Source organism: Calliphora vicina, chromosome 1, assembly GCF_958450345.1.
Source record: "Calliphora vicina chromosome 1, idCalVici1.1, whole genome shotgun sequence".
NCBI lineage: Eukaryota > Metazoa > Arthropoda > Insecta > Diptera > Calliphoridae > Calliphora > Calliphora vicina.
The window spans coordinates 52,880,906-52,896,816 of NC_088780.1; the positions used below are offsets into that span (position 1 = coordinate 52,880,906).

The 15,911-nt window shown below is 30.7% G+C and overlaps 1 protein-coding gene across 2 annotated transcripts; it reads right to left on the minus strand.

Annotated features, from left to right (window-relative positions):
• On the minus strand, positions 1–13,386 carry LOC135961702 (aquaporin AQPcic-like). 2 transcript variants are annotated; one of them, XM_065513251.1, is made up of 3 exons: positions 13,241–13,386; positions 753–1,323; positions 1–688 (listed from the first exon to the last, which is right to left on the minus strand). In XM_065513251.1, the coding sequence occupies exons 2-3, from the start codon at positions 1,290–1,292 to the stop codon at positions 476–478; spliced, it is 753 nt and encodes a 250-aa protein (XP_065369323.1). In that variant the 5' UTR covers positions 1,293–1,323; positions 13,241–13,386; the 3' UTR covers positions 1–475. The 2 variants fall into 2 exon arrangements, with proteins under 2 accessions (XP_065369323.1, XP_065369331.1); XM_065513259.1 differs by having other exon boundaries at positions 753–1,320; positions 13,241–13,370.
• Between the last annotated feature and the right edge of the window lie 2,525 nt (positions 13,387–15,911).

Genomic DNA, 15,911 nt, shown 5'->3' on the forward strand with positions numbered 1-15,911 from the left:
TCTGTTTTAAACAACAATATTATTTTTTTTTATTTATATTAAGTATTAGTACTAATTTAATTTAACAATAATTAAAACAAAATGTCTAACTTCTACATAAAGAAATGCAGTTACTTACGAGCTTAAATTGTACATATGTAAATTTTTGTCATAAACAACAAAATAATTTAATTAAAATTTAACATTTGAGAAAACAGAGAGTAACAGATCTTAAAAAAAGACAAATTAATTGCACAAATGACAGCTTAAACTAAATGTTTGTGTGTGTTTAACATCTAACCGAACTAAATAATGTTCGATATTCTTTATACATAGTTTTTGTCTAAGGAAAAGAATTGTTGATGAAAAATATTCAATTTTAATTTAAGTTTTCAGCCTAAATAGATTGAATTATATGGCAACACTGGAGGCTAAATAACAACTCCGCCAGGTTTTTTTTGTTGTTGAAAATTTAAAGAAATGCTTAAACAAGGATTTAAGACAAAGGAACTTCTTCCATGGCACGTAATTTATGGTGTACAGCTTCCTCTTGAACTTCACGTCTGAAGACGATTTTGTAGCCATAAGCAGCAAGGGCACCACCCAGCATGGGACCCAACCAGTAAACCCAGTGGTGTTCGAAATCATAGTTCCACAAAGCAGGAGCAAAAGAACGAGCAGGATTCATACTGGCGCCAGTGAAGGGACCCTAGAAGAAATTCATTTTATTATTATTTCTACAATAGATTTTATAAGATTTCGTATATACTTACAGCAGTGATGGCTAAGCAGGCAATAGCCAAACCGAAACGAATTGGTACCGAATCATGGAATTTAGCATTACGGGGATCCCAGACACCGCAGCACACCAAAATCAAAATGGCTGAGATAATGAATTCAATGGCCAAACCTTGCATGGGTGAAATATCGGGATGAGGCACAGTCACGCACAAATTGTGAGCAGCTCCTGCTACTTTAATTGTTGTTTCTGGCAACACAACCTTCAAAAGGCCATAACCAATGAAACCGCCCAACATTTGAGCGCACATATAGACAATAGCCATGGGTGCTGATACCATATCATAGATGAAGGCAGCAATTGTAACGGCCGGATTTAAATGAGAGCCAGACACACAGCCGAAACACTGGATGATAACCAAAATGACAAGACCAAAGTTCAGGCACATTTGCAAGTGATTGTTATGGAAAGTTTCGGTACTGACACAGCCCATGCAACCCAAGAACACCAAGAGGCCAGTGCCGATGAGTTCTGCCAAAAAGCAGCAAATTTTATCCAAAGTGGCAGTCTTCATTTTGTATATTTCCCAAAACTTGGAACAGCTACTGAAAGAAAAGAAATAAAAAAATAAATTAATAAAATTCGTTGTTAGAAATCAGAATAGTGTGGGAATTTGAGATAAGTGTAATTTAAAGCTTAAAGAGAGAGAGAGAGAGCGATGGTCTATTTGGATTATTTGGTATAGTTTCTTGTTTTTAATTCCAAGGGACCACATAACCTTAAACCAATCTCCATAATAACCCAATTTCAATCCAATTTTCCTATATAGTCAACGTTTCTTTAAAAATGTTATCTTTACCTCTCTTTAGTCTCTTCCATTTTCATTACAAAAACAATTGAAAACTTTCCCCCGAGACGAATTTGTCAAATTTATTACACACACACGAAGAGTATTTTCCACTTCTGTACAATTTAACAGCACTTTTTCAACTGTCAATTGGAAAATTGTTCATGGTGTCTACCTGTTTGACTTGTCTCGCATTTATGTTTGGTTTGCTTAATCTTAAACCCACTTTATGTTCTCTACATAAAATAACAAAAAACAAATCAAAAAAACAAAAAAACAGTGTTGTAACTTCATCATGAGAGGTTATCACAGACACAGCTGCGGCTGCATAAAGTCCATAACTCATGTGGCAAGAATGCAATGACGACTCTTAACCTGTATTGGGTGGTGGGGAACTTGTTTAGTTAGATAATGGGAAGTAATGTTTTCTACTAAATAATTTATCTTCATAAAGACAATAATAAAAACATCGTCTTTATACTTTGACTAGTAGAAAATTGTGGCTTTATACTAAAGACCAGTGTTTTTATACTAAATACAGTGTTCTTTATACTAATTACTAGGGTCTTTATACTAAATACTAGGGTCTTTATACTAAAGACCAGAGTCTCTATTCTAAAGACCAGAGTCTCTATTCTAAAGACGAGTTTCTATTCTAAAGACCAGAGTCTCTATTTTAAAGACCAGAGTCTCTATTCTAAAGACCAGAGTCTTTATACTAAAGACCAGAGTCTTTATACTAAAGACCAGAGTCTTTGTTCTAAAAACCAGAGTCTTTATACTAAAGAGTCTTTATACTAAAGACCAGAGTATTTATACTAAAGACCACAGCCTTTGTTCTAAAGACCAGAGTCTTTGTTCTAAAGACCAGAGTCTTTGTTCTAAAGACCAGAGTCTTTGTTCTAAAGACCAGAGTCTTTGTTCTAAAGACCAGAGTCTTTGTTCTAAAGACCAGAGTCTTTGTTCTAAAGACAAGAGTCTTTATTTTAAAGACCAGAGTCTTTATACTAAAGACCAGAGTCTATATTCTAAAGACCAGAGTCTCTATTCTAAAGACCAGAGTTTCTATTCTAAAGACCAGAGTCTCTCTTCTAAAGACCAGAGTCTCTATTCTAAAGACCAGAGTCTCTATTCTAAAGACCAGAGTCTTTATACTAAAGACCAGAGTCTTTATACTAAAGACCAGAGTCTTTGTTCTAAAGACCAGAGTCTTTGTTCTAAAGACCAGAGTCTTTGTTCTAAAGACCAGAGTCTTTGTTCTAAAGACCAGAGTTTTTGTTCTAAAGACCAGAGTCTTTGTTCTAAAGACCAGAGTCTTTATTTTAAAGACCAGAGTCTTTATACTAAAGAGTCTTTATACTAAAGACCAGAGCCTTTGTTCTAAAGACCAGAGTCTTTGTTCTAAAGACCAGAGTCTTTGTTCTAAAGACCAGAGACTTTGTTCTAAAGACTAGAGTCTTTATTCTAGAGACCAGAGTCTTTATTCCAGAGACCAGAGTCTTTATTCTAAAGACTAGAGTCTTTATTCTACAGACCAGAGTCTTTATTCTAGAGACCAGAGTCTTTATTTTAAAGACCAGTGTCTTTATTCTAAAGACCAGTGTATTTATTCTAAAGACGATTGTCTTTATTCTAAGGACCAGTGTCTTTATTCTAAAGACCAGAGTCTTTACACTAAAGACTAGAGTCTTTACACTAAAGACCAGAGTCTTTATTCTAAAGACCAGAGTTTTTATTCTAAAGACCAGAGTTTTTATTCTAAAGACCAGGGTCTTTGTACTAAAGAACGGGGTTATTATACTAAACACAATGTCCTAGTTTGTGAAAGTATCACATTGAGCAATAAGGTATTGTATAATTTTAGCTCAAATAAAGTCTATATCCTCCTTAAATGGGTTAAATTTTCATTGTTTACATCTACAAAACCCACTTATAATTATATGTACATTGTTCGATTTAAATTGTTTACTATATCAATAAAACCAATGCGTAAATATTTATTTAACCGTTGATAGCAAACTAAAGTACCCAACGTCCGTCCACATTTTAAGCAAGTATTTATTCGTTTGGGAAGAGGAATTATATCTATCAATAAATAAATTTCAGTGTTTAAAGTAGAATAGAAATTACATGTGTTACATGTATGAGAGTACTGCAACATCTTAAAGGTATTAAGTACATTTATTATATTATCTATCAAATGGTTAAGGGCCAAAAGATAAAAAGTTGTTTGATAAGTCCAAAAACTTGGCGAGTGAAAGCACAGTAGGGCAGGTAAAGATACCTTTACACTGTCAGAGTTTTCAGGAAGTATGTTAATCACATATCTAGTGTATATCACTCTGTGAACAGTTGAAAGTTATTTGAGTGTCCAAGGAACTTTTTAACTTAGCCTACATGGGACCCTTAGAATGAGCCATAATTATGATACAAGTATCTTTACATTACCAAGTTTATTTTTATCTATATAAAAAAATTGTCTAGCAATATCTTTTTGACACACGTTCTGCTAATTTTTTTAATTCATTAACACACTTCCTTAGGTCTCACGCTAAAACTTAATATTTACATGTCAACAAGTTATTTGATAACAATTTGCATACTATTGCAAATTAATTGCAAAAAATGGAAAACTATTAAGAAAAATTATCAAACAATCACTAATTGCAGGTGCCAAAATATAAGCGTCAATTTAAATGAAGCAACTAAGTAATATATATTTCTCAGTATTTAGTTAACAATATTTGATCTTATGACAGATGGTACAGATGCTGTTTAACAAAGTATTTAAAAAAGTTTTACTTTCACTGGAAAATTTAATTCAATTATTTTATTTATTTGAATAACTTGGACAAATCATAAGAGATATTAAGTCATATTTTAATAGTATACAGAACACTGTTCTGTTAGTACACAATAATGTTAGTATTAAGAACTCTGTTCTGTTAGTATTCAGAACACTGTTCTGTTAGTATACAAACACTGTTCTGTTTGAATAATGAACACTGTTCTCCTAGAATAAGGAACACTGTTCTGTCAGTATAAAGAATACTGTTCTGTTAGTATAATGAACACAGTTCTGTTAGTATAATGAACACTGTTCTGTTAGTATAAAGAACACTATTCTTTGAGTATAAAGAACTCTGTTCTGTTAGTATAAAGAATACTGTTCTGTTAGTAAAAAGAAGACTGTTCTGTTAGTATTGTTACGTCGTATTGCGTACGATTTAGAACCCTGACTTAGAACCCTGACTTAGAATCTAAATTAAAATGCAACAATGAAATTAAGCACACTAAAATACAACCTTGTTTTTAATAAATTTGATGACGTGGTAAAAAATTAATTCTTTTGCTATAAGAAATCGAAGACTCGTCACTTATTGACAGTCAGTTTCAAGTAATTTGTTCTATTTCAAATAGTTTGTTCTAAATTATTAAATCTGTTCAACCGCGAGTTAAATTCACGAGAAAACATAAATGTATGTATAAATGAATAGCTTATAAGAATTGTAATATGAATTGTCAAATTTCAGATTTTAGCTGCGAATAAAACTGAATTCGTAAACCAGCTTTTTAATTAACCAAGCGAACGAACAAGTATAATGAACACTTTTCGTTCAGTATAAAGAACACGTTTATGTTAGTATACAAAACACTGCTCTGTTAGTATATAGAACACTGTTATGTTAGTATACAGAACACTGCTCGGTTAGTATACAGAGTTAGTAAAAAGACGACTGTTCTGTTAGTTTAAAGAACCCTGCTCTGTTAGTACAAACAACACTGTTCTGTTAGTATAGAATTAAAAGGTGTTTATTATTTACCCATAACTATTAATATATTTTTCATTAAATGTCTCCTATTCAGCCATATTTATTAATAAGCAAATACGAATAATGTTACTTTAGTTATGGTTAATTATAGCATTCATTTCATACTCAATGATTGTGTACGTAGAGTATTATTTAAACAAATATTTAACATTTATGATATTTGCAATAATAATTCTACCGTATTTAAAATACAATTAAGATTAAGACTTAAGAGGCGTTAAATAAAAAAACTATAATATTAAACAAATATTAAGTAAAGGAAGTGGGTGCTGGATTAAAATAATGTATGTAGCTAAGAGATACATATTTATAGAGGGCATTAGAAATGTTTTGTTTTAAATTCGAATTTTGTGGCAACATTGCAAATCTTTTATTTTATAACTATTTATGTATGTTTTGCAAGGTTGGCTACCGATTCGAAACGGTTAAAAGATAACGCTAATTATTGGATTATTTCAGTAATGGTATTTTATTGATAACGGAAATTGTAATTAATTAAGGATTAAATTATTAATAAAATTTACAAAAATTAAAAATAAGTTGACAAAGTTGGTGTTCTATTAATTATATTTTAAACTAGTTGACCCGCCCGTCTTCGCAGGTAGCATTTACTAATGTTAGTTCTTCAAGATTCTCCAACCCACATACACCTGCCTATTCTTATTTATTTGCAAATAAAATATCTAAATTTGTACTGCATACTTTAGGGAGCTTTTTTATTACAGTTGACTGGACTCAAAAAAATTCCGAGTTTTACCCGGAATTTTTGAATTTTTTTATTTACAAACCATCTCCTCAAAATTTCGAATCGAATAAAAATCAGCCAAATATTGATAGATATATAGATAGATTCTGTAGTTTTAAATAGACTAAATTATTGAAATCAAAAATTTGTATTTTAATAATTTATATAACGATAATTGTAATTATTTTGATAACATTAGCGGTGGTTTAAGGGCTATAGGGGTAACGTCACCTTGGTGTTTTGTTATTGGATTTCTTTGCATTTTACATTTGCCATGGTGCAATTTTGTTTGTTTTTAATTCTAAAATCCGCTAATATATTTATTATAATAAATTGCAAAAGTCATTGACCCTGATATGAATGTTTAATTTTCATTTTCTGCAATAAAATTATTCATAAATCAAATAAAAGGAGTTCAATTAAATGTCAATAAAATTATCTATTTTGCAAGCGCATTTTAATAAATTAATGCAAAAACAATTGACAACAGCAGCAGCAATGACAACAACAACAGTAGTAGTAACAATAGATCAATGTACAATAACAATGTGATTGATGAGTTCTTTATTTTTTTTTTTTTGCAAGAACAAAAAGTAGAAATGCAATTGAAACGACCATCAATCCACCAGCCATAATAATTGACGCACTTGTAAGAATGTAAATAAGAAATCTAGATTCTGAATCTAGAACTGATTTATTATTGTTGCTGTTATTGTTGTTATCTACGCACTTTAATAATGTCAAATCAAAATGAAATGTAAACAAAACGATTGCAATGCGTTGATAATAATAATTCAATGAATATTTACAATAACAACAATATTAAATTCAAAATATGTAGCAAAATTTATAGAAATACAAATGACAACAATCCCATGTAAAAATTGTAAAAATAAGGAGTGCCCAGACAAGTTCATCTTTATTACACTCAAATAAATATGAGACTAATGGAAACGTTTGTCAATTTGAACTGTCACAGAACTGGTGCCGTGGTTGGTTCTTCGGGGGTAGTACTTTCCCACATTGTATATGAAAAGGGCCTTCCCACTTTATACTCTGGGACAGGTCAAGGAACTAACACTCGTTTTTCGAACATCTTCGAAATTAAATATTTTTCTGATATAGGGGATATATGAGGGGTAGGGTTAATTATGGACCGATTCTCACAAAAGTTGGTATAAAGATTTAGGTTCATATTAAACTACAACAACAATTATGAATGTCCAAGTCATTTTCTAAGGGGGACCTGGTATGGGACTAGGAACAAATATTGCCCGATTTTCGCCATACTTTCCAGTATAATTTCAGAGTACTTAGAGATAATTTATGCAAAATTTTATCAGGATTATGTTTATATTTTTGACTGCTAAAACAGCATTCCGTGGGACATTTGTATGGGGGATAAGTGAAATCATTGACCGATTTTACCCATTTTCAATACCAAATAAACCTTATTAACAGAGAGTATGTTTTCAACAGACCGACTGATCGTCTTAGAATCTCAACACAGAATAAATATACTAATGTGGGTCTGCGACAAATATTTTCATAATAATTTCATTTATTTCGTTAAAAAAACATTATGTTCTTAAAATGTCAAACTTAAAAACCCTCTAAAATCGTATATGTATTTGTTCTATACAGTCCCTGTTAAAAATAACTATTCTGTTTCCATATCCAACCACATTCAACACCCATTAACTTTGATACATACCGCCCTTTAGCAGCGATAATTAAAATCGTATGTTAAGCCGATAGCCTAAGTTGCTAGTGCTTTTAGTTATAAGATTTATTGTAATTTTAATTATAATAAATATCTAAATAAATAAATAATAAATAAAATCGTATGTCAACTTGTTTATTTTTATCAAATTTAATTACATATCAAACATTGCCAAAAATAGGCCGTTTAAACGTCAGCCTCTTTTATCACAACTTTTGTTTAAATAATTCAGATAACGACTTAATTTATATTGAATGTACTCTATATCATGTGTTAAATGTGAAACACGATATAATTTCTTTCTTCAAATACAATTTATTTTTTATTATTATACACTAAAAATTGTGATCACGTTTATGATAAACAAAAAGTATAAAGATTAAAAAAAAGTGAGGAGTTATGAGTGCCAGTAATAAAATTGTTTAATCTTAACAAGTAGTACAATCAGTAGACTTATTTTTTTATATTCAACAATTAAACATTGGAACAACAAAATAAAGCGATTACGATTTTGGATATAACAACCTTGGCGCCCAATTGAGACATTTTAATGGTTGAAAAGTTTAGTTAACAAACAGTTACAATTAAATGAAACTTTTATTTCAGCATACCGCTAGAAGAACGGTAAACGACATGGAACTAGTCCCGTAATTGCTACAGTGAATGGGACCTGTCTTATTAACTTAGCATTGGCTGATATATCACATGGTGACTAGCCACTGAACTAAGCCAAACAATCTTGTTCAGAATTGAAAATATCTAGATAATGATTAAAATTACATAATTGTTTATATTTGTACCATATTTCTTTAAAATCCCCATGACCCATGTCCAGGGCATTTAAAACAATTGGCCCACATTTAGTCCAGGCGCTGATTCCGGGGGTTGCAAAAAGGAATACCAAAAATGTAAAAGTTTTCATTTATTTAACCCCTCCTCTCCTAAATAGTTGCACTGGATACACGCCTGGTATAAGTACTTATAAAACTTGCACCAGTTTTGCTCATTATTCTAATATTTAAAAGAACCAGCCGCCTTTTTAAAATTCTTTTATGCATTTGTTTTAAAAATTGTATTTCTACTGGCTTATCATGGCTTCATTTAATTTATTTGATAGACCGGGTGCAAAGGTGATTTAATAGGAAATAAAATTTCCATTTTAGCAAATAAAGTATGCGAATAATAAAACAAATTGTGTTAAAATGTAGGGCAATTAAAATAAAGAATTGATTACAATTTTATTAAATGTAATACAATTAATACAAATCAATATAGTTCGATCGAATATTCGGTTGCGCTTTCGAAAAAAAAGGGTTTCGGCAAAATTTGTCTGCTTTTTTTTAATAAAGAGGGCAGACAAGATGCAACATCTGACAACAAGACATTGTAAATTAGCGGAAGAGAACTTCAACATGTAGTAGGTCCCATTTACTTACAATGACTCAAGAAATGATGATCAAATCTTTATACGATTTTGAAAACAATTTCATGGAATCTAGGGGATTTTTAATTTTTACTCCAGGCGATGTGCAATGTTTCAGAATCAAAGGAGAAAATGGAAAACTAGGAATATCATTTGTAAATTTCCTCAAAAAAAAACGGACAACAACTGTTTATCGATTTCAATCATGGTCAGATCTATAACAGAATAATAATATAAAGTTGTGGAAGTATTTTATTTTAAAAAATTGTACCATGACAATCAACTCTTCAAGACCTCCAATTTATGTTAGTTTTTGTAATGTCACAGATGTGTGATTTCAAAATCATGGCACACTATGTCTAAAAGTAGAACTTTATGATCTAAACCACTAAATATATTTGATGGTCTTACTACTATCTGAAGGAAATGTTACAAATGTCTATGAAATATAGGTAATTTTACTTTCAAGTCAAATTAGCTTAATTAAGATCTTTTAATCCGTTTTCGTATAGATGTTAAATTAAAATATTAAGATTTTGATTGATGTCGTAATTACAGTAGAATGAGTAAAGAATTATCAGTAAAATAATACTTTCTGAGAGCATTTCGCAAAGAAAAATTTTGAATCGATCACGGCTATAATGTGAGGTTTATAGTTAATGAATTCATGGGATGGAGATCTCAATTGCATGTCGTATTTTTCGAAATTAACGGAAGTCTTTCTGATAGCATTTCACCAGAACTAAGAAGAAAACAAGCTGTGAGAATTATTATTGAAGAATCCTTGGAATGAAAATCTCAACTCTGTACTTCATATTTATTGAGAAGAGAATAATATAGCTACACCAAAGATGATAACTATTAAGTATAAGAATGCTAGCTATCACAATAGACCTTTGGGCAAAAATTTTGCCCTATAGGCGATCGTTGATCTAGGTCAATATATCAGCAGAATGGGGCTCATATACAATCACTACTACAGAAGTTATCAAAGTGAGGAGGAGAATGAAGATATAAATTTTATTCGCCCTTGATCGGTTATATCAAACAAGAAGAGAATCATTGAATTTGGTAACGTTTTCTTCAATGTTTAATTATCTTAAATTAATTCACTGATTAGTAAAGGAATCAGTATTGTTTAATATGGATTTAACGATTGTGTCATGGTGAGGAGATTAGATTTCTTTGCGAAGTCACTCCTAGGGTAAGACTATAGGAATATATCGAGCAGCATCTTTTCATGCAACATGCATAATATTACACTACAACGAAATATCCCAAAAATCTGTATTCACAAGGGAGTTTCTAAAGAATGTGCTCCCAATAATCTATTCTACTGCAATTCATGTTGAGTGTAATTCAAGCCTTGAATTATAGTCAAGCAATTGAATTACAGTTGTGTTACACTTTATTTCAATAGCGTTCTCCAGTAAAACGGAAACAGAAATTCAAGCCATATGTGTTTTGTTTGAAAAAAATTTAATTTTTCAGATATTTTTCAAATCAAATTCCAACAAAATGTTCCAGGTGCTTGTATTTTTGGGGCTTTGATGCTTATTGGGTTCTGTCAACAGTTCTACTCAACATCGCACAGTGGTATAGAAAAACATAGAAGGAAATAAATATGTAACTTCTAAACGGTATGTCCGATTTGAATGAAATTTCACATGCACAAAGAGAAATTGTTGTCGAGTTTAAGTTTTAAACTTGGACCTCATGGGCCCACCAGAGGCATGACCAAGGGTCCTCAAATTAGGACACCTCGGGTATGTTAGATTTTTAAAAATATCCTATTTCTTCATTTGTATTGCGATTTCAAAAAGTTACACATATAAAATCTCCTCATCGAGCACTACAAATAACCTATCAATTATCTCTTATAGCTTAGGAGCCATTCGCGTTTGAAAATTAAATTTTCAACATTTTTACCCACCCTACTCCAGTTGTTTTTATAACAGCAAATCCAAATATTTCCCGATTGTCTCCAATTTTCCTTTATTGGAGTAATAACACATGTACGTATCAAATATAAAAAGAATTGTTTAAAAATCGAATTTAAAAAGGCGATTTTTCGCAACATTTTTTGGAAAAAAAGTACTTTTTTCTTTTTAAGTTATCGCAAACAATTTTTAAGAGGATGTATAAACAATTTATACTTTTTGAAAAGCTAACTATTTATCAAATATTTTAAATGAAAACAAATTTGAAAATTGTTGATACCGAGGGTAGCACATCCAGTCAAAAAAGTCTATTTTTTATGTAAAATTCAACTTTAGGGTAAATTTAGGTAAATGTTAGGTAAATTCTCTGCGAGTTGTTAAGTTTTTCCTAATTAATTGTAGAATCCCTCTATTATATAGGGCAGATATTTTAGAGCGTACAATAAAGACAAGACCAGGATTTGAAAGGTGAAATATTGAAGTCCTTTTATTGTTGCTAAACGTTTCGAAACGCTGTCTACTCTGATTTCAGCCTATTACAATTATTTATTGGCTTCCGAATACTACAGAAAAAATTTCGACCTACCACAATTATTATTGCTCGGCTTTGGTAGATAACAAAGTAAATTCATATTCAAAGTGAATTAGGTAAATGAAAAAGAATACCCGTAATAAAAAATCTATGTCAGCACTGAATCCATGTCAGTTTGGAATTCACCGGAAATTGGGCATAGATGTGGGCCTGAACTCACTTGGAAATCGAAAGAACATTCTCTGATTCATATTTTACACCGACCCATCATATTGAAATGCCCAAATATTTGAGCTATTCATTTAGTAAAACTTATTAAAATAAAAAAAAAAACATTAAAATTCAGGCACGAATCCAGAAATTTTAATTCCCCCCCCCAAAAACCGAAAAGTTTTCATAAAAAAAATAAATATGTTGAACAAATTTTAATTTCCCTCCTGGATCCGCGCCTTTTCAAACTAAACATACTGGTAAAACTTCTTTGAAGGGCTTTGTTGGAATAATTCTAGCGAAAAAAGTTAATAATATTAAGTGTTTACTCCTTTAATGATAAGGTTTCAAAATTTGAGCAACTGAAGGAAAATCAGAACAGAACTCAAACCTTTAGTAAGAAATCCACTATGAAAATAGCAATTCCTTTTCATTAAAAACCAACCCAAATATATCAGTATCTGTAAGTAGAGTCGAATGTTGTTTAGACTTTGTTTTCAAAGTTAAAAACTCAAAGATCCCCAATATTTCATAACGCTATCAAATTTAGACTTAAAGGTCAATTATTTAAACGATTAAGAATTTTTTTAAAAATAACAGATCATATTCACTTGCTGTCATAAGGAAAATCACGCGGCACTTTAAAAACTAAAATTTCACATTTATTTAAAAATAATAAAATAAATAAACGATTAGATCAACTAATGGATTATGAGTTTGTTTTTTAGTTCGTCATTGATGGTTAAGTTCAAAAACATTTCAAATATTTTTTTATATAAACATTAAAGTCCAAGATTGCTCACGTAATTTGTTTTTTTTAGAGATGCAAAAATTAATATTTTTTGGCAAAGTCAAAAAAAATGTTAAATGACATTTTCCTTTGTCAAGGTTAAACTTAATGTTTCAGGTATGTTTTAAAAAACGTTAAGAACTTTATTTAAAAAAAGATTAATTAAACTATGTTGATAAATTTGTCAACAAAATTATAATATTTTAACGATCATCATCATCATCGCAACTAGTTAAACAGACACAAACACTCACTCACTTGCAGTTTTAATTAAACTGATAAGAATATTTAAATAATTTTAATATGTACATATTTTCTTATTTGAATTTGTATTAATTAAATAAAACAAACTGGTAAATATTTAAATTTTCAAAAACAACTCAAAGCAATAATATTATCGTGTAAATATATTATCACCAACAACAAACAGCAAACAAATGTAATAGATTTACATACAAAGACGAACACTTTTTACTCACTTCGAAAAATGTTAGAAAAAAAATCAAAATAAAGAATCGACTGCGAAACACGAGACAAGCAAGCAAAGCGACAGACAACCGTTACGACTGTGCTGAGCGTAAAAACTAAACTAATATTTTATGTTTCGGGCAACTGACCACATAGACCTAGTGAGAATTTGGAAAAGAATATCGGGCCGCCAAAATGCGAGCGAAGCTCTACCCAACGCCAAACGACGAGCAGCGAAAGCCAAATTATTATAGCAAACAAAATTAGAAAACAGTCTGAAGTGTTAGAGCAGCAACAACAACACCACAACCACAATACGAAAAAAGTGCTGATAAGACAAACAAACACAACACGCTGAAACGCTTAACAAATCAACAACAACTACCACAAGCCGCTTCCTAATAATACGGTTTGATGGTGGTAATGAAAAATAAAAACAAACGATCGCTCGCTCGCTCCTTAGTTCGTTCACTCGAAACATAAACATTAAATCGGAATAAAGAGCATAAACATGGGGTCGATCGATTATGAATGACACACATTTTGACTTACGCACGTGTAATTTGTTTTGGTTGTGTCAAATGCAGCATTTGATGTGTTTAACATAAATTCATATTCAAATTGTACAAAGGCACTTTTGGTCCAAAGATAAGAAATGAATGAAAGCTTCGTTTAAAAGATTTATGACCATAAACAAAATTAACCTTGAAAACAAAAGAACAAAATGAAATTGAAACAAAAACATTGTTATCACAAGTTTAAGGTCAAATGAGAAAATAGAAACTTGTTTTAAATGAAATAACTTAGCACAAAATGTAATTAAAATTGATTGGAAAAAGCGATTTTAAATACTAAAAATTGATAATGTTAGCCAATTTTTCTCCTTTTTACGTGTATAAAAATTTCTTACTCTCACAATAAGTTATTGAGCCCTGAATTTTCTTAAACACTAAAAATTCTTTATATTTTCAACGATCAAAAAAATGTTTCACATTAGTGTGATGTTCTAACATCACACAGTGCACAGTGGTATGAGAATAAAAAAAAGAGCAAAACTTCTAAACCCTTACGCCGATTTGAATGAAATTTCACATGCGAAGTGTAGTCGAGTTTAAGTTTTAAATTTGGACTTCATGAGCCCACCAGGAGCGGTACCAGGTACCAGGAGCGGCCCACCAGGAACGGTAAAATGGAAAAATAAAAACAAATTTTTAAATTTGTTATCAAGTATACCGCAATTCCCAAAAAAATCTTGAAAAATCCCAAAAATGGGATTTTTTCGTTTTTTGGCTATAATATCCATACCAGGGGAGGGGTTATCGGAACCCTTTACAAAATAATTAAGAACTTATTGGGCCATCTAAAATAGGTTACTATATTTTGATATCGAGTATGCGATTTGAGAATTTTTGCCCTAAAGTTGAATTTTACATAAAAAATAGGCAATTTTTGAATGGACCTGATCCCGTCGGTATGAAAAATTATAAATGTTTTTTTCATTTAAAATATTTAGCGTAAAGTTTGCTTTTCAAAAAGTACAAATTCATTATACATCCTCTTAGAAATTTTTTAGATAACTTAAAAAGAATAAAAATACTTTTTTCCCAAAAGAATTGCGAAAAATCGCCTTTTTAATTTTTTTAAATTCAAATGCATGTAACTTTGGACTCAGCCATGATTTTTAAACACTTCTTTCTTTATTTGATATATAGTTTCTATTGTTAATCCTATAAAAGAAAAATGGATAAAAACTGGAGTAGGGTGGGTAAAAATTTTGAAAATTAAATTTTGAAATGCGAATATCTCCTAAGCTATAAGAGATAATTGATAGCTACGATTTTATGTAGTGCTCGACGAGGAGATTCTATATGTGTAATTTTTTAAATCGGAACATAAACGAAGAAATAGGATCATTTTAAAAATTGAACATACCCGAGGTGTCCTACTTCTGGTGGGCTCATGAGGTCCAAATTCAAAACTTAAACTCGACTACACTTCCTCTTTGCGCATGTGAAATTTCATTGAAATCGGCGTAAGGGTTTAGAAGTTACAGATTTATTTCCCTCTTTTTTTATTCTCATACTGACTGTGCAGTGGTTTGGAAACGTTTTTTTTTTTTTGGAAATAATTCGGTATCTCTGGAAATATGAGAGATCTTATTAGGAAATTTCACATTGTTGGAGCTGAGGTATTTTCGAGCTAATGGGGGCTAGTTCGTTGGTTCGTCACCTCGGATCTCAATTTTTTATAAAAAATCGCCAAAAATCCATTTATGATCCGAATGAGCTGAAATTTAAAATATAAATAGTGCTTAAGAAGATCTACAAAAAGTACACTTACATGTGTAGGTTATCTATATTTAGGTTTAATTTTTTCATTTTGCCCGATCTTTTATGATTTTTCAGATGTTCTTGGCCTTTTCGCATTTTTTTCTAAAATTTTCGATAAAATATAAACAAAAGAAACTTTTTACCAGTTATCGTGACGTATGTTTTTTCCCAACAAAGGCCCATATATTTTTTCTTTTGTTGAAAAAAATTTTCTTCGGGAATACATACAATTTTTATATGACCCGGAAAGACAAAAGCGAGTAAATAAAAAATTGACTCACTTAAGCGGACATATCATCCCTGAGACCTAACCAAACTTGTCCAATTTTAAAAAAAAAATTAGATTTGAGAA

What these genes read in the sequence shown, in the direction of transcription:
- LOC135961702 (XM_065513251.1), bottom strand. Translation starts at nt 1,292, where the DNA reads ATGAAGACTGCCACTTTGGATAAAATTTGCTGCTTTTTGGCAGAACTC. An exon ending in CCTGCTTAGCCATCACTGCT is followed by an intron (nt 689 to 752) that starts GTAAGTATATAC and finishes AATTTCTTCTAG; the next exon opens with GGTCCCTTCACTGGCGCCAG.